The following is a 24,060-nucleotide window of genomic DNA, read 5'->3' as shown; positions in this document are numbered from 1 at the left end:
TGATGATCCAAGTACATATTATGCAAAGCTGATACGCAGTGATTGACTTCATTGCTCATTTCTCGGTCCCTGGACTAAAAGTGCACTTAGCTCCAAATTGATTTCCAATGGCCTAATGTGAATGTACAGTAGACACAAAATGCTGGAGTAACTCAATGGGACAGGCAGCATGTCTGGAGAGAAGGAATGTGTGATGTTTTGGGTCGAGACCCTTCTTCAGACCAATGTGAATGATGGGTAATGGATTGGTTGACACTACCTGGGTGTGTAGCTCTTGATTGCTTTATATGTGTTATTTCTATCGCCTGTAGGTCAATAGGCTTGGCCTTCAATTTCCATTGAAGCGTGAAATGATGGTGATTTTATAATGATTGTTACTCTGATTTGGTCAAACTCATGGATCACTCAAGTGAACATTGTTAAACCATGCACATCATCTGGAAAAACCGGGCTCATTTTGCTTTGGGAAGAAGAGGGAAAAAAAATCCTATTGATGCGTGAGTGGTTAACTAAATTTCCATTGGTGAAGGGGGAAATACTGCCGCTTTCTTGCGTGCAGCGTAGGTTCACTAGGTTAATTCCCGGAATGTCGGGATTGTCGTATGTTGAAAGGCTGGAGCGATTGGGCTTGTATACACTGGAATTTAGAAGGATGAGGGGGGATCTTATTGAAACATATAAGATAATTAGGGGATTGGACACATTAGAGGCAGATAACATGTTCCCAATGTTGGGGGAGTCCAGAACAAGGGGCCACAGTTTAAGAATAAGGGGTAGGCCATTTAGAACGGAGATGAGGAAGAACTTTTTCAGTCAGAGAGTGGTGAAGGTGTGGAATTCTCTGCCTCAGAAGGCAGTGGAGGCCAGTTCGTTGGATGCTTTCAAGAGAGAGCTGGATAGATCTCTTAAGGTTAGCGGAGTGAGGGGGTATGGGGAGAAGGCAGGAACGGGGTACTGATTGAGAGTGATCAGCCATGATCGCATTGAATGGCGGTGCTGGCTCGAAGGGCTGAATGGCCTACTCCTGCACCTATTGTCTATTATCTATTATCTATTAATCCCTTTGACACAATTTAAAATTTCAGCTTTATTAAAATAGAAATGGCACATTTCTATTTTTCCAGCTGTTTCTCGTGTGCTGGTCAGTGATTAGATTGTTTAATCTCACAGGGCAAAAAAAAATGTGGGAATAGTTTTTATTCAAATTATTCTGAATTTATTTTTCCATTTAACTATATGTCATTTGTTCAAACTGCCGAGAGAATATATTTTTCAGAATAAATGACTGGATTGTGATTTTTTAAAAACGTTTTTACTTCATGTTGTTTGAGTTTTATTCACATCAATAAAATTATTTTGCTTATGTGGAACTGATGTACTACTGAACCATTATTTCTATGTTTTGAAAAGATAACATTTTTAATGAATTCAGAAAATAAAAAAAATATATAATCCTGTGCTATGCTTCTGTGATTAATCAAACAAAATGCATCTCTGTAGGGCTTTGGGTAGGTGCAATTGGAGTATTGCATTCAGTTTTGGTTCCCCCTTAACAGGGAAGACTTGGAGGCTTTGGAGAGGATGCAGAGGAGGTTTACCAGAATGCTGCCTGGATTGGAGGGGGTTTTGCCACTGGGAGAGGTTGGAGAGACTTGGAACATTGGAGGTTGAGGGTAGACACAAAATGCTGGAGTAACTCAGCGGGACAGGCAGCATCTCTGGAGAGAAGGAATGGGTGACATTTCGGGTCGAGACCCTTCTTCAGACTGATGTCGGGGAGTGCGCGGGACAAAGATAGACTGTAGTCGGAGACAGGAAGACTGGTGGGAGAACTGGGAAGGGGGAGGGGATGGAGAGAGAGGGAAAGGAAGGGCTATTTGAAGTTAGAGGTCAATGTTCATACCGCTGGGGTGTAATCTACCCAAGCGAAATATGAGATGTTGTTCCTCCAATTTGCGCTGGGCCGCACTCTGACAATGGAGGAGGCCCAAGACAGAAAGGTCAGATTGGTAACGGGTGAGGGAGTTAAATTGGAGGTTGAGGGTCGACAAGTCAGAACCTTTTTCCCAGGCGGAACAGTGCAACTTTATAAGGTTAGAGGGAAAAGTTTAATGGAGATGTGTGCGGCACGTTTTTTCCACAGTAAGTAGTGGGGCCCTGGAACACATTGCCAGGGGTGGGTGGTGGAGGCAGATACGGGAGTACTGTTTAAGAGGGTTAGACTCCCTGTTCAGTGCTTAAAAAATAGTGCTATGTCATTCGAATTCATATGGTCTGAAGTCTAAGTCAAGAGACTGAGAGACTGTAGTCAAGTCCTAGTTTCAGAATTGGGATCAAGGATCATGGTGAGTTGGCATCAACAAAGATAAATGGCTGAGAAGTGTTTTGGGATTTTCTGTTTTTTTTTGAGATACAGCGTAGAAACAGGCCCTTCAGCCCATCGACTCTGTGCTGACCAATGATCACCGGTGCACTAGTTCTACACACAAGGGAGAATTTACAGCAGCCAATTAGCCAACAAACCTGCACACCATTGGTGTGGGGGGAGGAAACCAATTCTCCCATAGAAAACGCACACGGTCACAGGGAGAACGTACAAACTCCACACAGACAGCAGCTGTAGTCAGGATGAAACCCGGGTTTCTAGTGCTGTAAGGCAGAAATTCTACCGCTGTGCCACTGGTGCTGCCCCTTAAGTTTAGTTTTTTTAGTTTAGAGATACAGCGTGGAAACAGGTCCTTCGGCCCACCGAGTCCACGCCGACCTACGATCACACATACTCTATTTCTATGTTATCCCTGTTTCACAATTTACAGAGAGGGGATCTTATTGAAACGGATAAGATTATTAAGGGGTTGGACACGTTAGAGGCAGGAAACATGTTCCCAATGTTGGGGGAGTCAAGAACACGGGGCCACAGTTTACGAATAAGGGGTAGGCTATTTAGAACTGAGATGAGGAAAAACGTTTACAGTCAGAGAGCTGTGAATCTGTGGAATTCTCTGCCTCAGAAGGCAGTGGAGGCCAATTCTCTGAATGCATTCAAGAGAGGGCTAGATAGAGCTCTTAAGGATAGTGGAGTCAGGGGGTATGGGGAGAAGGCAGGAATGGGGTACTGATTGAGAATGATCAGCCATGATCACATTGAATGGCGGTGCTGGCTCGAAGGGCCGAATGGCCTACTCCTGCCCTATTGTCTATTGTCTATTGTCTATTGTCTAAGCCAATTAATTTACAAACCAGCACATCTTTGGAATGTGGGAGGAAACCAGTGCACCTGGAGATAACCCATGTGGCCATGGGGAGAATGTACAAAACTCCACACTGACAGAACCCGTAGTCAGGATCAAACCCGGGTCACTGGCGCTGTAAGGCAGCAACTCTACCGCTGCATCACTGTGCCACCCTCATGAAGGGTGATTTGCATCTACTTGTTTTGCAGCTTGTAAGGTTTTGTTGCGATGATATAACCTGTGGCATTGAAGACGGCAGCAGGTCGGCACCATTCTGGTTGTGCCACACCTGGAATTAACGTTTGGCTCAAAGCATTGCCAAACTCATTATCATCTTTTGACCTCTAACTGGGCTGAGACAAGAACAGCTTCCAGGCATTCTCAGCATCAAAAGGGAGCTTTAAGATGTTTGTTGGTTTTGGGAGAGCCTGAGGATCTAATATTTTGGGACTTGCCAACAAATGGGGAATCGGAGAGTTGTGCAGTACAGAACAGGCTCTGTGACCCTTCTCGTCATTGTTGATTGTTCATCAACACTAATCCCATTTGCTCGCATTAAGTTCTTCTATACCTTGACTGCTTAAGTGCCTGTTGCCTAACTGTCTTTTGAACGTAATGATTGAATTAGACTCCTGAGGCAGCAAATTCCAAATACTAACCACTCTCTGTGTAAAAAACGTTCCCCTCAACTCCCCTTTAAAACGTCTTCCTATCGTCTTAAGCCTGTGTCTTCTTGATTTTGATACACCTACCCTGACAAAGACACAAAGACATTGTGGCCATCTGAAGAAGGGTCTTGACCCGAAACGTCACCCATTCCTTCTCTCCAGAGATGCTACCTGTCCCACCAAGTTTCTCCAGCTTTTTGTGTCTGCCTTCGGTTTAAACCAGCATCTGCAGTGCCTTCCGACACATTGTGACTATCTCTTCCTATCTATGCCCATATCTTAACTCCATTTAAAATTATAAACACAAAGGATTTATGTTTGAATTAGGTGAACCCTAAGCATGCCAAACACTGGCTCAAAGCAAAGGTGTCGGATTAATTTATTTTTAATGATCAGGCAATGAAATGATTGAAACAATGGAGGAATGTTTTTTTGTTCTGACATGGATTGAAGTTTGTAAGTCATTCTAAGAGTGAGTGGGACTTCCAACACAAGCAACTACATGCAGGGAGTGGCTCCAGGCAGCAAACATTCAATGGCCCCATAAAAAACAACATATGTAGGAAGGAACACCAGATTTGATGGTTTAAACCAAAGATAGACACAAAATGCTGGAGTAATTCAACGGGACAGGCAGCATCTCTGGAGAGAAAGAATGGGTGACATTTCGGGTCTTGATTTCTCTCAAGGGCAGCACGGTGGCACAGCAGTAGAGTTGCTGCCTTACAACGCTTGCAGCGCCAGAGACCCGCGTTCGATCCCGACTACATGTGCTGTCTTTACCGAGTTTGTACGTTCTCCCCGTGGCCTGCGTGGGTTTTCTCTGAGATCTTTGGTTTCCTCCCACATGCCAAAGACTTACAGGTATGTAGGTAAATTGGCTTGGTATAAATGTAAAATTGTCCCCAATGCAGGTAGGATAGTGTTAATGTGCGGGGATCGCTGGTTGGCACAGACTCAGTGGGCCGAAGGGCCTGATCCACGCTGTATCTCTGAACTTAAAGATGCAGCCTGTCCCGCTGTGTTACTCCAGCAATTTGTGTCTAAAAACCAGAACATGTTCACTAAAATCACAAACCTATTGCCAAGCCAATAGGCTTTGTTCAATCTGTACATCTATTCTGCAAATTAAGTTGTGACTGCATCCCAGTTCAATGGTCTTCTTCTTCTTGCGTTTGAGGCAGCAGAAGTTATGAAGCTGCTTCTGCTTCTGCTGCCTCTGTTTGTTGTCGTTCGCCTGACTGAGGTCAGTTGACAGGGCTCACCACGGGGAGGTCGACAACGTGAGCCGCAGTTCAATGACGATTCGCTCAGATGCCGAGGCTGGAGCCTTGCGGGTCGGAGGTGGAGTCTCTTGGGTGGACAAGGCCCGCGGCCAACTGCCTGCGGCTGGCGCCTGGTTCGGCGCCACGGAAACATCCGGAGAGGACACCCGGCGGCGAAAGTGGAGAGGTTGGTGTGGCGGTCAACGATGGCGCTGACGGACGGACGGACGGACGGGGATGGACATGCGGAAGTGAGGACGCCGTTGCCGGGGGGGGGGGGGGGGGGGAAGGAACAAAGAAGGACCCTTCGTGGAGGAACTGCCTAGAGGGAGGGGGAAGAACAGTGGACAATGGAGAACCCAGCATGCAGGGACTGCCGTGAGGAAGGGGAGGGGTGGAGAACACAGGGGGGGTCTAGCGCGGGGGCACTTTGTAAGCGCCCTTTATGGGCGTCTATTTGCATGCCTTGGGTACGTAAGCAAAGAATTTCACTGTGACTTATCACGTGCGACAATAAAGTAGTCAATTGGATTCAGTTCAATGTATAAGCTCAGGTTTCCGATAATAGATAGTTTGACACCTGATAAATCCTTGATAGGGACTAAGGGTCAATGATCAGCATCCTCACCTGTGACACGTGCAAACTCCTGATTTGCAATCTTTCCCTTCAAACGGGAGCACCTCAGGTAATGTCCACTGGTTTCAGAGACGATGTTTGTTCCAGGTTTTCAAGCATTCTGCTATGTTTCTAGTTAGCTTGTAACCTACAATGAACTCTCATTAATCCAGTGTTTACATCTCCAGAATTCTCACGCAAACAGCAAACATTTTCTAAGAGCATTAAGCAACCATATGCATAAAGGTTCGTGCATGACCTAGATAAGATTGTTTTGGTTTTATGAAAATAATTTCGAACAGTGAATTTTATTTCATGTGTTATGCAAAACAGGTGTAAAAAGACATTAGGGGTTTGGATCCATCAGGGCAGTGCAGTTTCCTCATATTTCGCCTGGGAAGCTTGCAGCCCAGCGGTATGAACATTGACTTCTCCAACTTTAGATAGTTCCTCTATCCCTCTCTTCCCCTCCCCCTTCCCAGTTCTCCTTCTATCTTCCTGACTCCACCAATCTCCTTTTTTTGTCCCGCCCCCCCTGACATCAGTCTGAAGAAGGGTCTCAACCCGAAACGTCACCCATTCCTTCTCTCCTGAGATGCTGCCTGACCTGCTGAGTTACTCCAGCATTTTGTGAATAAATACCTTCGAAGGGCAGTGCAGTTGTTGGCTGATTAGCAACAAACATCCTCTTTGAAGTTTTGACACTTTATGAGACGGTGTGAGTGAAATCATCCATTTGAACTGTGTGACTTGGGCTGTGTTTCACATTGATACCATTTACCCCTAAAATATAAACCTGCAATGTAAAACATTGTTATTTAAAAGGGTAAGGAGATGAATATTTTAGCAATTTATTTAAAGATGTAATATAAAGATATTAAAGACATGGACTCATAGAGTCACGGAATTGTACAATAGAGAAACAGGCTATTGGCAGTCTGAAGAAGGGTCTCGACCCAAAACGTTACCTATTCCTTTTCTCCAGAGATGCCATCTGACCCACTGAGTTACTCCAACTTTTTGTGTGTATCCTCAGTTTAAATCAGCATCTGCAGTTCCTTCCTACACATTGGCCCAACTTGTCTACGCCGACCAAGATGCCCCATCTAAGCTTGTCCCATTTGCCCATATCTAGCCTATATCTCTCCAAACCTTTCCTATCTATGGCCAGTCCCATTTTCCCATGTTTGGCCCATATCCCACTGAGCCTTTCCAATCCATGCACCAGTCCAAGTGTCTTTTAAATACTGTTATAGTACTTGCCTCAATTACCTCTTCTGGCTGCTCATTCCATATTGTCATTCCATATTATATCTAATATAAAAACATTATTTAGGGGATAACTTATATTAAAAAAATTAACAAATTGCTAATAAAAGATATTATTATATATCCCTTCATCCTCCAACGTCCGTTTTAAATGATGGATCTTAATCTTCTAACCATAAATACTCACCTCCTGAGCAAAACACAAATTGCTGCAGTAACTCAGCAGATCAGGTAGCAACTGTGGAGAGAATGACCTTTCCATTCCCTCCCTGACTTGCTGAATTATTCCAGCACGTTGTGTTTTGCTGAAGAATCCTTCACCCGCACTTCCTTATGTCTCCATTTTATTGCTCACCTGTTAATCTAAAACCAGGGAATAAGAACAGGAAATGTTGGAAGTGTTCAGCAGGTAAAAACAATCGGCAGACGGTGAGGAAAGAGTTAATGTTTCAGGGAAGTAAGACACAAAAAATAGACAATAGACAATAGGTGCAGGAGTAGGTCATTCGGCCCTTCGAGCCAGCACCACCATTCAATGTGATCATGGCTGATCATTCTCAATCAGTACCCCGTTCCTGCCTTCGCCCCATACCCCCTGACTCCGCTATCCTTAAGAGCTCTGTATAGCTCTCTCTTGAATGCATTCAGAGAATTGACCTCCACTGCGTTCTGAGGCAGAGAATTCCACAGATTCACAACTCTCTGACTGAAAAAGTTTTTCCTCATCTCAGATCTAAATGGCCTACCCCTTATTCTTAAACTGTGGCCCCTTGTTCTGGACTCCCCCAACATTGGGAACATGTTTCCTGCCTCTAACGTGTCCAACCCCTTAATAATCTTATGTGTTTCGATAAGATCCCCTCTCATCCTTCTAAAAACTGGAGTAACTCAGCGGGACAGGCAGCATTTCTGGAGAGAAGGAATGGGTGACGTTTCGGGTCGAGACCCTTCTTCAGCCTGGTTAGGGATAAGGGAAACGAGAGATATAGGCGATGATGTCGTGAGATAAAGAACAATGAATGAAGATGTGCAAAAAAGTAACGATGATAAAGGAAACAGGTCATTGTTAGCTGTTGGGTGAAAATGAGAAGCTGGTGCGAGTTGTGTGGGGGACGGACAGAAAGAGAGGGAATGCTGGGGTTACTTGAAATTAGAGAAAACAATATTCCTATCACTGGGCTGTAATGTGGAAGAAGGAATTGCAGATCCTGATTTAAACCGAAGATAGACGCGAAAAGCTGGAGTAACTCAGCGGGCAGGCAGCATCTCTGGAGAGAAGGAATGGGTGACGTTCCGGGTCGAGCTTTTCGGGTCTGAAGAAGGGTCTCGACCTGAAACGTCACCCATTCCTTCTCTCCAGAAGTGCTGCCTGTCCCGCTGAGTTACTCCAGCTTTTTGTGTCTATCCACTGGACTGTGAGCTGCCAAGCGAAATATGGGATGCTGCTGCTCCAATTTGTGTTTAGCCTCACTCTGACAATGGAGGAGACCTAAATGTGGGAATGGGAAGGAGAATTGAAGTGTTTGGCAAATGTTTTGGGGTGCCTGTCTGCTGTTGTGTATCAGCGTCGGAGCAAGGAGCAAAGTTCACTGCTGGAGCTGAGTGCATCTTTCTTTCAGAGCACCTCACCACCTGATACAACAGGGCTACGCAATTAACTCTGCCTCGGGAATGTTCGGTGATGTTGTGACAACATTGCCGAGTTGGCTTTTGCGGTTAGAGTAACAATTGAAGCTTGGACTAAATCCACAGTTGCAAGGAAGCTGCAATCATTAGAGAAGATAACACGATCAACTGACAAAGCACAATACACTTCTCAGCTGACTGTTTCTTTTTATTCCTGCATGTACCTACAGATTTCCGCGCACTGGCAGTTATTATTCAATATTAAGTGCAGGTGTAAGTCAGTACTGTCCTCAAAATCCAACAGCTCCGTGCAAACAAAGAGGGAACTAACCGGCACAAGAGAGAGAGTCAAGAGTGTTTAGATTGTCACTTGTCCCAGGTAGAACAATGAAATTCTTACTTGCAGCAGCACAACAGAATATGTAAATAAATGTTGAACACATGTCCCCCACTATCTCAAAATGTGATGAACCTGAAATTCACAGGAATTCAGTTCAGAACATTTGGAGTATATTCAAGAAATTCTGCTGCAGAAATTATTATCTGAGTTTTCATCTAAATGTTTGGCCAAATATCCTCCTCCTGCGCCTATTTTCAATTTTCTATGTTTCTGTTTTCGAATAACAAACGCTGTCCTCTGACTGACTTTTGTGCAATCAGTTCAGCCCCGCGTGAGCCGCGCTTTTCTCGTGGTTTGAGCAGATATCTAATATATAAATGTGAAAGTTACTAAATAGGCAAATTGGGAGGACATGGGAGAGAATGCCAAGACTGAGATGAGTACACTGTCTGTACAGTGGGCTGGCACGAGGCACAGCGGTAGAGTTGCTGCCTTACAGTGCCAGAGTCCTGAGTTCGATCCTGATCAGGGGAGCTGTCTGTATTGAGTTTGCACATCCTCCTTGTGACCACGTTGGTTTCACCTGTGTGCTCCGGTTTCCTCCCACATTCCAAAGACGTGCATGTTTGTAGGTTAATTGGTTTAATAGTCCCTGGTGTGCAGGATAGAACTAGGGTGATTGATGGTCGGGCCGAATTACCTGTCTCCACGTTGCATTTCTCAAAAAACTGAAACTGACACACTGGAGGGTTAATTTAGACAAAGCAAGACGGAAGACAATAGACAATAGGTGCAGGAGTAGGCCATTCAGCCCTTCGAGCCAGCACCGCCATTCAATGTGATCATGGCTGATCACTCTCAATCAGTACCCCGTTCCTGCCTTCTCCCCATACCCCCTCACTCCGCTATCCTTAAGAGCTCTATCCAGCTCTCTCTTGAAAGCATCCAACGAACTGGCCTCCACTGCTTTCTGAGGCAGAGAATTCCACACCTTCACCACTCTCTGTCTGAAAAAGTTCTTCCTCATCTCCGTTCTAAATGGCCTACCTCTTATTCTTAAACTGTGGCCCCTTGTTCTGGACTCCCCCAACATTGGGAACATGTTTCCTGCCTCTAATGTGTCCAATCCCCTAATTATCTTATATGTTTCAATAAGATCCCCCCTCATCCTTCTAAATTCCAGTGTATACAAGCCTAATTGCTCCAGCCTTTCAACATACGACAGTCCCGCCATTCCGGGAATTAACCTAGTGAACCTACGCTGCATGCCCTCAATAGCAAGAATATCCTTCCTCAAATTTGGAGACCAAAACTGCACACAGTACTCCAGGTGCGGTCTCACCAGGGCCCGGTACAACTGTAGAAGGACCTCTTTGCTCCTATACTCAACTTGTTATGAAGGCCAACATTCCATTGGCTTTCTTCACTGCCTGCTGTACCTGCATGCTTCCTTTCAGTGACTGATGCACTAGGACACCCAGATCTCTTTGAACATCCCCTCTTCCTAACATGACACCATTCAGATAATAATCTGCCTTTCTATTCTTACTTCCAAAGTGAATAACCTCACACTTATCTACATTCAACTGCATCTGCCATGTATCCGCCCATTCACACAACCTGTCCAAGTCATCCTGCAGCCTTATTGCATCTTCCTCACAATTCACACCACCCCCCAGCTTAGTATCATCTGCAAATTTGCTAATGGTACTTTTAATCCCTTCATCTAAGTCATTAATGTATATCGTAAATAGCTGGGGTCCCAGCACCGAACCTTGCGGTACCCCACTGGTCACTGCCTGCCATTCCGAAAGGGACCCATTTAACCCCACTCTTTGCTTTCTGTCTGTCAACCAATTTTCTATCCATGTCAGTACCCTACCCCCAATACCATGTGCTCTAATTTTGCCCACTAATCTCCTATGTGGGACCTTGTCGAAGGCTTTCTGAAAGTCGAGGTACACCACATCCACTGACTCTCCCCTGTCAATTTTCCTAGTTACATCCTCAAAAAATTCCAGTAGATTTGTCAAGCATGATTTCCCCTTCGTAAATCCATGCTGACTCGGAATGATCCTGTTACTGCTATCCAAATGCTCAGCAATTTCGGCTTTTATAATTGACTCCAGCATCTTCCCCACCACTGATGTCAGACTAACTGGTCTATAATTACCCGTTTTCTCTCTCCCTCCTTTCTTAAAAAGTGGGATAACATTTGCTATCCTCCAATCCACAGGAACTGATCCTGAATCTATAGAACATTGAAAAATGATCTCCAATGCTTCCACTATTTCTAGAGCCACCTCCTTAAGTACTCTGGGATGCAGACCATCGGGCCCTGGGGATTTATCAGCCTTCAGTCCCATCAGTCTACCCAAAACCATTTCCTGCCTAATGTGGATTTCCTTCAGTTCCTGAGGGTGAGGGTGGATTAAATTCCTTGCAGGAAAAGAAGGAACAAAATGAAAGAAAGGCTTCACACAAATTTTCTGACATTTGTTAAACTAAATCTTGCCGAAGCTCAACATTTGGCTAGAAACTGAATCACAAAACATGAAACAAATACCAGTCCTACACAATCCAATTTTAATCTTTTATTTTTGGAATCTTTAGACTTTAGACTTTAGAGATACAGCACAGAAACAGGCCCTTCGGCCCACTGAGTCCGTGCCGACCAGCAATCACCCCGTACACGATAAGATAGAACTTTATTAATCCCAGGAGGGAAATTGGTCTGCAAGATATTTGAAACATGAAATTAAAGTGGCTGGCTTAGCCTATCTCTTTTGGACTTTACTGGGCTTTCTCTTACATTAAATATCACCCAGTATCTATACACTGTGGACAGCTTGATTGTATTAATGTACAATCTTTCTGCTGACTGGATAACATGCAACAAAAGAGCTTTTCACTACACCTCAGTACATGACAATAAACTAAACATGATGGCGAGTTACCTTCTTGAACTGTTGTATTTTTTCTGGAGAAGATACTTCCACCTCTGTTCAGTTTAGTTTTAGTTTAGGTTAGAGATACACCGAGCCCTTTGGCCCACCGAGTCCGCGCCGACCAGTGATCGATCACCTGAACACTCGGGCCAATTTAAAGAAGCCAATTAACCTACAAATCTGCATGTCTTTGGAGTGTGGGAGGAAACCGGAGCACCCGGAGAAAACCCACGTGGTCGCAGGGGAGAAGGTATAAACTCAACACAGACAGCACCCGTAGTCTGGATCGAACCCGGGTTACTGGCGCTGTGAGGCAGCAACTCTACCGCTGTGCCACAGCGCCACTCCCTCCCTGCTAGGCATGGAGACCCAGGATTCAGACCCAGTGACCATGTATTTCTAAGTCAGGATGGTGCGTGAGTTGGTGGGGCAACCTGAATGTGATGTTGCTCTCTTGCACCGGGTGCCCGTCTCTTTCTTGGTTGTCGACCTATCGGTTTTGGAGGTGATATTTAGTGGTCTGGCTGAGGAAACGTGCTGCATTTTATAAGTGTGGATATGGAGAGGAATATCAGACAGTACTCAGGAATTCTTTGAAAAATGCCAAAATTTATTATGCATTATTATTAATAGGCATACAGATGAAAGGCCAGTTAAACCAGCAAAAATGTTACATTGTGCATTCACAATAAATTATATTCTAATAAAGAATAACAAACTCAAGCTTAAACTATTTCCCAACCACACCAATAGACAAGCCTGCTGTGACAGAAATATTTTTTTAGGAATCAGGAATAAATACAAGATGATGATATCTCAAATCCAAGGGTAATGTCTGATTCGTTTTGCAACATCATTGTATACAAATGATCAAAACTTATGCATCCGTGGCAAGCAACAGATGCAAATACTGTTGGGGTAAAACCAAATTATATAAGACACATCATGCCTGAGATGACTGAAATCTCTGGGTGTATTGTATTATCGGAAGAATAGTTTTGTTTTGAGATCGAGTGTCAATATCCAGCATTCTCAGATCAGGTGTGTCAAAGGTTAGAAATAGAGCAGAGCTCATTTTGAAATGCACGAACCTTCTACTCCATTAGTAACTTGACAAGTGCGCCCATTCCTGCCCTCATTGACTATTTGTGGGCATTACCAGATTTACAGTAGGTTGGTCATTTGCTCGCACTGAAATTGGTTATTTCAAACTTGAAGTACATGATATTGAACATAGTTAACTGTCTCCTCAACTGACTCCTGACAAAATTATTTCCGCACAGGGTTCATTCACCTTGTTGAGGATCAGAGCAAAAGTTGAATGTTTTACAAGTAATAAGCATCTCCTTTCTATGCGTTGGAGCAGAACGGAAAAGGTGGAACAAACGTCCAATTGCTCTCCTAGACCTATGGCAAGGAATACCCATGGAATGACTTCAGGCTTTCTTAAGCTTCTGAAAAGATACATACATCCATGGAGCTTATCTCCATGAAACAATTTGGAGCTGAGAGGAATGACTTTGGAAGTAGAAAAATACCTTCCAAAAGATTTATTGGAAACATCAGAGAAAATGTTAAATCTTGGGCTTTCATGGCACTGAAGCAGCTTATCCGGCCCATCTTTCTCAGGATGGCCAGAGCGGAATTGAGACTAAAAACCTGCTTTACAATTTTTTTTATCCACAGATTTATGAGCCAGTTCCCAATTTTATCTATTATTGCAAAATTAGAACAATGTTGCCCTGACAGATTATTCATTGCTTGCCATGATACTGTTTTAAAGAACAATAAAGCACAACGGACTTGTATGCTGTTAAACCTGAATCCTGTGATATCCTAAAGCAAAATGCAGGCAAGCAAAACAGCCCCGCCACACTGATGCAGTGTAATCAAATCAGATCTACACCAAAAAAATATACACAGTATATATTCATATCTCAGATAGACACAAAATGTTGGGGTAACTCAGCGGGTCAGGCAGCATCTCTGGAGTGTTGAAAAGGAGTGGGTGACATTTTCAGGTCGAGACCCTTATTCAGACAGGGGAGAGAGAAACTCAAGGTACGAATAGGTACAAAGAACAAATGTATGAAAGATCTGCAAAGGGACAAATCAAAGCCAGCAACAATGATCAAGGAAAGGTGGAGCCCACAATGGTCCATTGCTGGTTGTGGAGAAGGTTGAACAACGGATCTTTTTGCATTCCTTTCATTCATTTGATCTTTGTACCTCTTCTCAGACTGACAAAGTGTATCAACCCGAAACGTCACCTATTCCTTTTCCCCAGAGATGCTGCCTGACCCACTGAGTTACTCCAGCACCTGGTGTCTAACTTCGGTGTAGACCAGCGTCTGCAGCTACTTCCTACACATTCATCTCCCAGATTGTTTGACAATCAACGATCTATTTCACAGAAATAATCATTTAAAAGTTCTGCTTTAACCTGATCCACAAATCTGCCACAGATCTGTAGAAAGGTGCATCGTTGTCACCAGGTCCTAGTCCCCAAATGCATTGGAGAAAGAGAAAACACGGAGACAAAATAACGGCCCAAGTTGTAGAAAATATGGTCCCATGTGTACATAATGAACCAAAAACAAGGCAGACAAATTGGAAATCTAATAACAAGGAAAACAAGTTGTGAGATGATCTTTTCTTGCTTGAGACGTGATTGTTTACAGGCACCCACATAATGGATGAAGATATCCCAATCCTACCAGTGACGTTTTGGCGTGTAACGCTCACTTGAACCATTTCAATCTGCAAAACTATTCTTGGCATCGGCCCAAAATCGGAAAAGCCCCTTTCTGGAGCTGATAAATATTAGTGATGTAAAGATAGAGCAATGGTAGGTATTAGCTGAGAAAATCCATATCACATTTCTCATCTGGTTTAAGAAATTTTCTGAAATTATTTAAAAGGGACCTTTGTAAGAAATTGTCATGAAGCTATTTCTGACAGTCTCACGTTACCTGAAATTGAAAGTCTGCCGTGTATTTATTTATCAATGAAATACACCAGCCAAGCCAGCTGAAATACAAGAAGCAATGGTTAAGGCAGTTTATCGAATTAATTTGCTAAATTAACCACATGTATTTTCTGGGCAGCGATATCTGTAATAGTGCAAAATATCCAGTTTTCAGGATAACACATTTGATAGATCAGGGAGGGTATAATAGTTGGAATGCTATTACCTTTGTTACTATGAGATGTTACTGAACATGTATTAACAAGTGAACAGGACTTGTATCCATTCCAGCTTACTTGTTGGTAGACACAAAATGCTGGAGTAACTTAGCAGGTCAGGCAGCTTCTCGGGAGAAAAGGAATGGGTGACGTTTCGGGTCGAGACCCTTCTTCAGACTGATGTCTGGGGAGGGGGCAGGACTTTGTCCCGACCCGAAACGTCACCCATTCCTTCTCTCCCGAGATGCTGCCTGACCCGCTGAGTTACTCCAGTATTTTGTGTCTACCTTCGATTTTAACCAGCATCTGCAGTTTTTTTCCTACCAACTTATTTATTTATGTGGATTTGTAGGTTAACAGGTCTCTGTAAATTGTCCCTTGTGTGTAGGGAGTGGGTGGGAAAATTGAATAACATAGAACTAGTGTGAACGGGTGATCGATGGTTGGCGTGGACCCTTGTGGACCATCCATGCTGTATCTCTCAATTAAACTAAATTCAATCAGTAATAATAGAGTGTTATCCTCAAGCATAGTTTACCATGCAATGGAATCGGGGAGCTGAGACTTACTGATGCAAGAACATGTTGGGAAAACTTTGAGAATGATCAAGAATGAGGTTGCGTTCTTGCCTTGTCCTTATGCACATCCTTGCAAAGTGTGCATACGGAGTGAGATTGGAAAAATATCCTGATGCAATTTGTTCATGTTAGAATCTGTCAGTACACCATTCGAAGGTCTGGGTAATTCTACAATCGAGGTCCGAGACCAGACAGGTGAACATTGAGCAATTGGTTTTTTAGATTACAATCAACAGAATATTGAAAGAAAAATAAATAATGCTATTTTGGATAATACCAACATTTTGTACAGGTTCTAGCAGTTTTCTGATTTACTTACCCTATTTTCTACCCTTTTTTAGTCTTGCCTGTGTGCTTATCTGTGGCCTGTAAGGAACGTGTTCGGATCAAAGTCCCTTTCTTTCCTGTTTTAAAATCTAAACTTAACAGGGACTGGGGTTCAGCTCTGTGGGTTACTGATAACTCACAAATGAGCAACACAAAATCCACAAGATGGGGCAAAGTGCGGAATCAGAGTGAGAAGCAACGCTGGGATACTCTGGTATATTTGCTGGAAATATGCTCAAGAGGGGCATAACCTTGGATCACGTTTTTTTCATGTAGGTGTATTGGGCGAGAGAGAGAGAGAGAGAGAGAGAGGAAGTAATATCAATGGGAGGAAATTCATGATTGGCCTCCATCCCTCAAGACTACCGGAGCATTGGATACCAGTTATGTTCACCTTCTGACATTTGGTTGCACATTGGACAAAATTTGAGGAAGGATATTCTTGCTATTGAGGGCGTGCAGCGTAGGTTTACTAGGTTAATTCCTGGAATGGCGGGACTGTCCTATGTTGAAAGACTGGAGCGACTAGGCTTGTATACACTGGAATTTAGAAGGATGAGAGGGGATCTTATCGAAACACATAAGATTATTAAGGGGTTGGACACGTTAGAGGCAGGAAACATGTTCCCAATGTTGGGGAAGTCCAGAACCAGGGGCCACAGTTTAAGAATAAGGGGTAGGCTATTTAGAACAGAGATGAGGAGAAACTTTTTCAGTCAGAGAGTTGTAAATCTGTGGAACTCACTGCCTCAGAAGCCAGTGGGGGCCAATTCTCTGAATGCTTTCAAGAGAGAGCTAGATAGAGCTCTTAAGTATAGCGGAGTCAGGGGGTGTAGGGAGAAGGCAGGAACGGGGTACTGATTGAGAATGATCAGCCATGATCACATTGAATGGCGGTGCTGGCTCGAAGGGCCGAATGGCCTACTCCTGCGCCTATTGTCTATTGTCTAAATTAACTAACAAACACTGAGAAGCCAAAGTGGGGAGGGGGAAGGGGTGTGGGTGTGGGAGGGGGAGCGGGGAGGACGGAGTGGGATGGAGACTGGAGAGGCAGTCACCCTGATCACTAGTTCTAACCTACACACTAGGGACAATTTACAGCAGCCAATGAATCTGCAAACCTGCACGTCTTTGGAATATGGGAGGAAACAGGAAAAAACCGACCCACACAGTCATGGGGAGAACGTACAAACTCTGCACAGACAGCACCCATTGTCAGGATGGAACCCGGGTCTCTGGCGCTGAGAGGCAGCAACTCTACCGCTGCACTACGGTGCCACACCTGCATTCATTTTCATCAGGCTCCAATGATCAATAACTTACACAATTGATTTAAATTAACACAGAGATTTTTAGAAATCTGTTAAATAACTATTAACCCTGTCTTTGTTAAACAATTCAATTGTGACCTGGCCTTCATTTTATAATCGGAGAAGTTAAAATTATTTTGTGATTTAATTTAGCCAATATAAATAAAGTTACAAAAATAAAGGGGAGTAAAAATATATTAAATTATCTTATTATTCAAATCAGCCAGTTTTACCTTGAGATATTAAAAAGATATGACTTCAGGCGAGGGAATTAGTGGAGTTGGACTCCATCCTATCTCATTTCTACATTTCCCTACATTCAGTTTCTATCACGACCAACCTTGTCACATTCAGGAATGAGGTTTCGGAAGAAATTTATTCCCTCTCCAAGCTCAATCATGGTGCATTAGACTGTTCTAGCTCACACCAGATAGAAAATTAAGAATCAATATTTGATCTTTGCCTGGTAAAAAAGCCAGTTCTTGCTCATCGACTGGTCAATTAGCTTAGTTTAGTTTAGAGATACAGCGCAGAAACAGGCCCTTCGGCCGATCGAGTCCTAGCCAACCAGCGATCCCCGTACACCAACACACTACACACACTAGGGACAATTTACAATTTTTACCGAAGCCAATTAAACTACAACCCTGTACGTCTTTGGAGTTTGGGAGGAAACTAAAGAGCTCAGAGAAAACCCATGTGGTCAAGGGGAGAACGTACAAACCCTGCACCAGACAGCACCCGTAGTCAGGATCGAACCCGGGTCTCTGGCGCTGTGAGGCAGCAACTCTACCGTTGTGCCTCTGTGCCACCCTAATTCTCAGTAGCTAGAGTTATGAGCTCGCTTGTACAATTAAACTATATTTGTTGATATTTTAGTTTTTGGGCGAGAAGTGAAGAAGTAAACATATTTGTCCTTTGAAATACTATATTGAACCTCTGCTGAAACTATGGTCTGCCAACCAAACTAAAAGAGACTCTTCATTGGTTGTAAAGGAGGTGGAAATTTCCTTCAGAAAGGAGTGAAAGAAATGACAAAATACAATAAGAATCACGGGTCTCTAGCACGATGAAGAAAATAGAAGTTGGGTTCAATAATTAGTGAAATAGCGATATTGGATGTGATAAATTATATCAGCAGTGAAAATCATGAGCTGAGCAGATGAGTACGTGTTAAACCATTCCTAATATAAGGTACACATTCATTTCGCAGGGGTGAAGAAGTTGGCACTGGTCTCCGTCCAGAATTAACTCTATCCCTAGGATGTGGCATTGCGGTGGTTTGGTCCTAAGCCAACCCGTCCTTTCTTCAAGAGATGCCGTATCTATAAAGCCATAAACATATTCACAATAAGCTTTTGTAAAATCATTTCTCATGCTCAATTACAGTGCCCGACAGATAATAAGCAAATCAATGTCAAGGTTACCTGCTGCTTTGAACAGAAGGTGTGTGTTTGTCTGTAATCTGTGGTGGTGGCCTTAAATGTGATAAGGTTAGTCTTGTTGTTGCTAAATTCAATAGATTTGATTACATATTGAAAAGGGGTGCATCTACGAAAAATAGTGCCTGTGGCAAGCACTGAGATTGCACCCCTGTCCAAACATCTGATACCCATCTTTTAGACAACTTTACCATAATATCAGCTCAGAAATACACGTCAAGCTTGATAGTCAACCACGAGCACGAGGTTTTTGAGTTGTTCCCAGCGATGTGTTGAAAGAGGTTCAAAAAATGTAGAAACTGCTCCCCTTCAAGTGGTGCCCCGTGCATACCTGCCGCGCCCTAGATACGTCATTGCATGAGGAACAGACAGGGTGACACAGACACAGTGACACAGACACAGTGACACAGTGACACAGTGACACAGTGACACAGTGACACAGACACACAGTGACACAGAGTGACACAGACACAGTGACACAGACACAGTGACACAGACACAGTGACACAGTGACACAGACACAGACACACAGTGACACAGACACACAGTGACACAGACACACAGTGACACAGACACAGTGACACAGACACAGTGACACAGACACAGTGACACAGACACAGTGACACAGTGACACAGACACAGTGACACAGACACAGTGACACAGACACAGTGACACAGACACAGTGACACAGTGACACAGACACAGTGACACAGACGCAGTGACACAGACACAGTGACACAGTGACACAGACACAGTGACACAGTGACACAGTGACACAGTGACACAGACGCAATGACACAGTGACACAGTGACACAGTGACACAGTGACACAGTGACACAGTGACACAGTGACACAGACACAATGACACAGTGACACAGACACAGTGACACAGACACAGTGACACAGTGACACAGACACAATGACACAGTGACACAGTGACACAGTGACACAGACACAGTGACACAGTGACACAGACACAATGACACAGTGACACAGTGACACAGTGACACAGTGACACAGTGACACAGTGACACAGTGACACAGTGACACAGACACAATGACACAGACACAGTGACACAGATACAGTGACACAGTGACACAGACACAGTGACAAAGACACAGTGACACAGTGACACAGACACAATGACACAGTGACACAGTGACACAGTGACACAGTGACACAGACACAATGACACAGACACAGTGACACAGATACAGTGACACAGTGACACAGACACAGTGACACAGTGACACAGTGACACAGACACAGTGACACAGACACACAGTGACACAGACACACAGTGACACAGTGACACAGACACAGTGACACAGATACAGTGACACAGTGACACAGACACAGTGACACAGTGACACAGTGACACAGACACAGTGACACAGACACAGTGACACAGTGACACAGACACAGTGACACAGTGACAGACACAGTGACACAGACACAGTGACACAGTGACACAGACACAATGACACAGACACAGTGACACAGACACAGTGACACAGACACAGTGACACAGTGACACAGACACAGTGACACAGACACAGTGACACAGACACAGTGACACAGACACAGTGACACAGACACAGTGACACAGACACAGTGACACAGTGACACAGACACAGTGACACAGACACAGTGACACAGACACAGTGACACAGACACATTGACACAGATACAGACACACAGTGACACAGTGACACAGACACAGTGACACAGACACAGTGACATAGTGACACAGACACAGTGACACAGACACAGTGACACAGACACAGTGACACAGACACAGACACACAGTGACACAGACACAGTGACACAGACACAGTGACACAGACACAGACACACAGTGACACAGTGACACAGACACAGTGACACAGACACAGTGACACAGTGACACAGTGACACAGTGACACAGACACAGTGACACAGACACAGTGACACAGACACAGTGACACAGACACAGTGACACAGACACAGACACACAGTGACACAGACACAGTGACACAGACACAGTGACACAGTGACACAGACACAGTGACACAGACACACAGTGACACAGACACAGTGACACAGACACACAGTGACACAGTGATACAGACACAGTGACACAGACACAGACACACAGTGACACAGACACAGTGACACAGACACAGTGACACAGACACACAGACACACAGTGATACAGACACAGTGACACAGACACAGTGACACAGACACACAGTGACACAGTGATACAGATGCAGTGATACTCTATCTCCAGGTCCCTCAGGGCGGCCGACTTGGGGCTACTCACTATCCCGCGGTCTGGGCTTAAGCTCAGGGGTGACCGCGCTTTTGCGGTTGCAGCTCCGAGACTGTGGAACAGCATCCCTCTCCCCATCAGAACTGCCCCCTCCATCGACCCCTTTAAGTCCAGGCTCAAAACCTATTTCTACTCCCTAGCGTTTGAGGCCCTCTGAATTGTTTATGTATGTGCTGTTATGTTTGTGTGCCATTGTATGTTCGTTCTTAGTACCTGAACTGATGTACAGCACTTTGGTCAACGTGGGTTATTTTTAAATGTGCGATACAAATAAAATTGACTTGACTTGACTTGATACAGACACGGTGATACAGATACAGTGACACAGTGACACAGAGGGTGAACGGCAACATTCATTACAAGAAAACGATGACTTGCTCACAAGAGATTTTTACTTTAGTTTGGAGATACAGCGCGGAAACAGGCCCTTTGGCCCACCGAGTCTGCGCCGACCAGCGATCCCCGCACATTAACACTATCCTACACACACTAGGGATAATTTACAACTATACCAAGTCAATTAGCCTCCAAACCTGTACGTCTTTGGAATGTGGGAGGAAACCAAAGACCTCGGAGAAAACTCACGGGGAGAACGTGCAAACTCCACGCAGACAGCACCCCGTGGTCAGGATCGAACCCTGGGTCTCTGGCGCTGTAAGCACTGTAAAGCAGCAACTGTACCACTGTGCCACCGTGCCACCCTAATCCTGATCCTCACCTGATCTCCCTGCTCTCCCGGTTGCACCAGATGAATGGGTTGGTCATTCTCCAGGTTTCGAACGCTGGGGTCGGCCCCGTGGTACAAAAGCAGTTGAATTATTTTCTCCTGGTTTCTCTCATTGTGAAGGCCAGCTGCCATGTGCAAAGCAGTGTTCCCATGAGCCTAGGAGAACGCAAAAAGAAATTGTCACTTCTATATTTTAAATGACTAATTCTTTGATTCAGCTTAGTTTAGTTTAGTTTAGAGATACAGCACGGAAACAGGCCTTTCGGCCCACCGAGTCCACGCCGACCAGCGATCCCCGCACACCGGCACTATCCTACACACACTAGGGACAATTTACAATTTTTACTGAAGCCAATTAACCGACAAACCTGCACATCTTTGGTGTGTGAGAGGAAACCGGAGTGTGGGAAGAACGTACAAATTCCATACAGGCAGCACCCAGGGTCAGGATCGAACCCGGGTCTCTGGCGCTCTGAGGCAGCTGCACTACCGCTGCGCCACCGCGCCGCCGTGCTAGATTCTCTTTGACTGTGTCAAACAGTGACAACTAGAGGATGTAGCTGGTGAGGACAGGAGGAGAGCCTATATTGTCGCCCATTTCACCAACAATAAAGGACTGTGCGAGTTCCAGGCCTCATCCTGCTGTAGCAGCAGGTAGATAGATAATGTCAGCCAACGTTGCTCATGCAAGTTTTGCTGATCGCTTGTGCTCTGTCCACCAAGGCCTGCTGGATCTCTCATTGCTAACCATTTCAACTCCCCTTCTTATTCCCCTTTCTGTCCTGTGTCTCCTCCATTGCTAAATGCAAACTGGAGGAACTGGAGGAACCCTTGGCTAGCTTGCAAACTAATGGTGTAGGAAGGAATTGCAGATGCTGATTTACACCAAAGATAGACACAAAATGCTGGAGTAACTCAGCGGGACAGGCAGCACATCTGGAGAGAAGGAATGGGCGACGTTTCAGGTCGAGAACCTTCTTGAGACTCTACAAACTAATGATACGAACATTGAATTCCCCAATGTTAGGTAACTAACCAACTGCAACCCACCCCCTTCCACCTCCCCTTCCTTCCCTGTGCCCCATTTGGATTTCCACCTGTTTCTCTCCTTCCCCCTCTTCCGGTCCCATTCCACCGCTATTTCTTCATTTGGCTTCACTATTCACACCTCCCTGTCCATATCTCATGCTTTTTGTCTTTTCATTTCTCTCCTTTGTCCAACCATGATCCTACCAATCGATCGGCACTCACTAGTATCCACATGTCTCTTGCCAAGCTTTGTCCTGCCCCACCCAGCTCTCTCTCCCCCCACTTGTCAGAAGGGTCCCAACCTGAAAAGTCACCTACCCGTGTTCTCCCGAGGTGCTGCCCGACCCGCTGAGTTTCTCCTGCACTTTGTATTTTGTTTCTCCTGCAAGAGCTGACTTGCATGAATATAAGCTGACTCATCACTTCGGAAATAGCTGAGGCAAATGGCTCAGGTGCCTGAACATGCCTTAGAGCAGTCATGAGGTTTTGGTGGCAGTAGGGACTGCAGATGCTGGTATCTATAGCAAGGGAAAAGAAAAGCTGCTGGAGGAACTCAGCGGGTTGAGCAACATCTGTGGAGGGAGAAGGGTCTCGACCCGAAAAGTCACCCATTCCTTCTCTCCAGAGATGTTGCCTGTCCCGCTGAGTTACACCAGCATTTTGTGTCCATCAGTGGAGGGAAATGGACAGACCATGTTTCAGGTAGAGCCCCTTAATCTAGATCTTCGGTTTCCTCCCACACTCCAAAGATGCACAGGTTTGTAGGTTGTTGGTATGAATGTGAATTGTCCCTAGTGTGTGTAGGGTAGTGGTAGTGTGTGGGGATCGATGGGCTGAAGGGCCTGTTTCCACGCTGTATCTCTAAACTAAACTAAACTATGGACATGGGAAGACCTCTTAGTTCACTCTAACATTGCGGAAATCTGGCATGGTTGGGACTTGATGTAATTTTAGGCCCTTCATAAGTGGGGATCTCTTAAATGCCCTCTGGAAACACCTTGGGTGGAGAACAAATTCCAAGCTAACCGGAGGCAAATCATTGGGATGTGGGAGGAGACCGACGCTCCCTAAGGAAGCCCACGTGGTCACAGGGAGAACATGACACTCCACACACAGATGGCACCCGAGGTCAGGATTGAACCCGGGTCTCTGGCGTCGTGAGGCAGCACCTGTGCCACT

The 24,060-nt window shown here is 44.8% G+C and overlaps 1 protein-coding gene across 1 annotated transcript in view; it reads right to left on the bottom strand.

Annotated features, from left to right (window-relative positions):
- Positions 1-8,697: 8,697 nt before the first annotated feature.
- The window catches only part of LOC144608630 (NF-kappa-B inhibitor delta-like), a 38,369-nt gene continuing 23,006 nt past the window's right edge, over positions 8,698-24,060 (bottom strand). Inside the window, exons 7-9 of the mRNA XM_078426603.1 lie at positions 21,818-22,008; positions 14,938-14,995; positions 8,698-8,814 (exon numbers count right to left, since the gene is read on the bottom strand). Of these exons, the coding sequence (XP_078282729.1) occupies positions 8,698-8,814; positions 14,938-14,995; positions 21,818-22,008 (366 nt within the window). The remainder of the gene's footprint in view (positions 8,815-14,937; positions 14,996-21,817; positions 22,009-24,060) is intronic.

Source organism: Rhinoraja longicauda, chromosome 32 (assembly GCF_053455715.1).
Source record: "Rhinoraja longicauda isolate Sanriku21f chromosome 32, sRhiLon1.1, whole genome shotgun sequence".
Taxonomy (NCBI): domain Eukaryota; kingdom Metazoa; phylum Chordata; class Chondrichthyes; order Rajiformes; family Arhynchobatidae; genus Rhinoraja; species Rhinoraja longicauda.
Note: the sequence above shows the minus strand (reverse complement) of the source record. Positions and strands in the feature narration are given on the sequence as shown.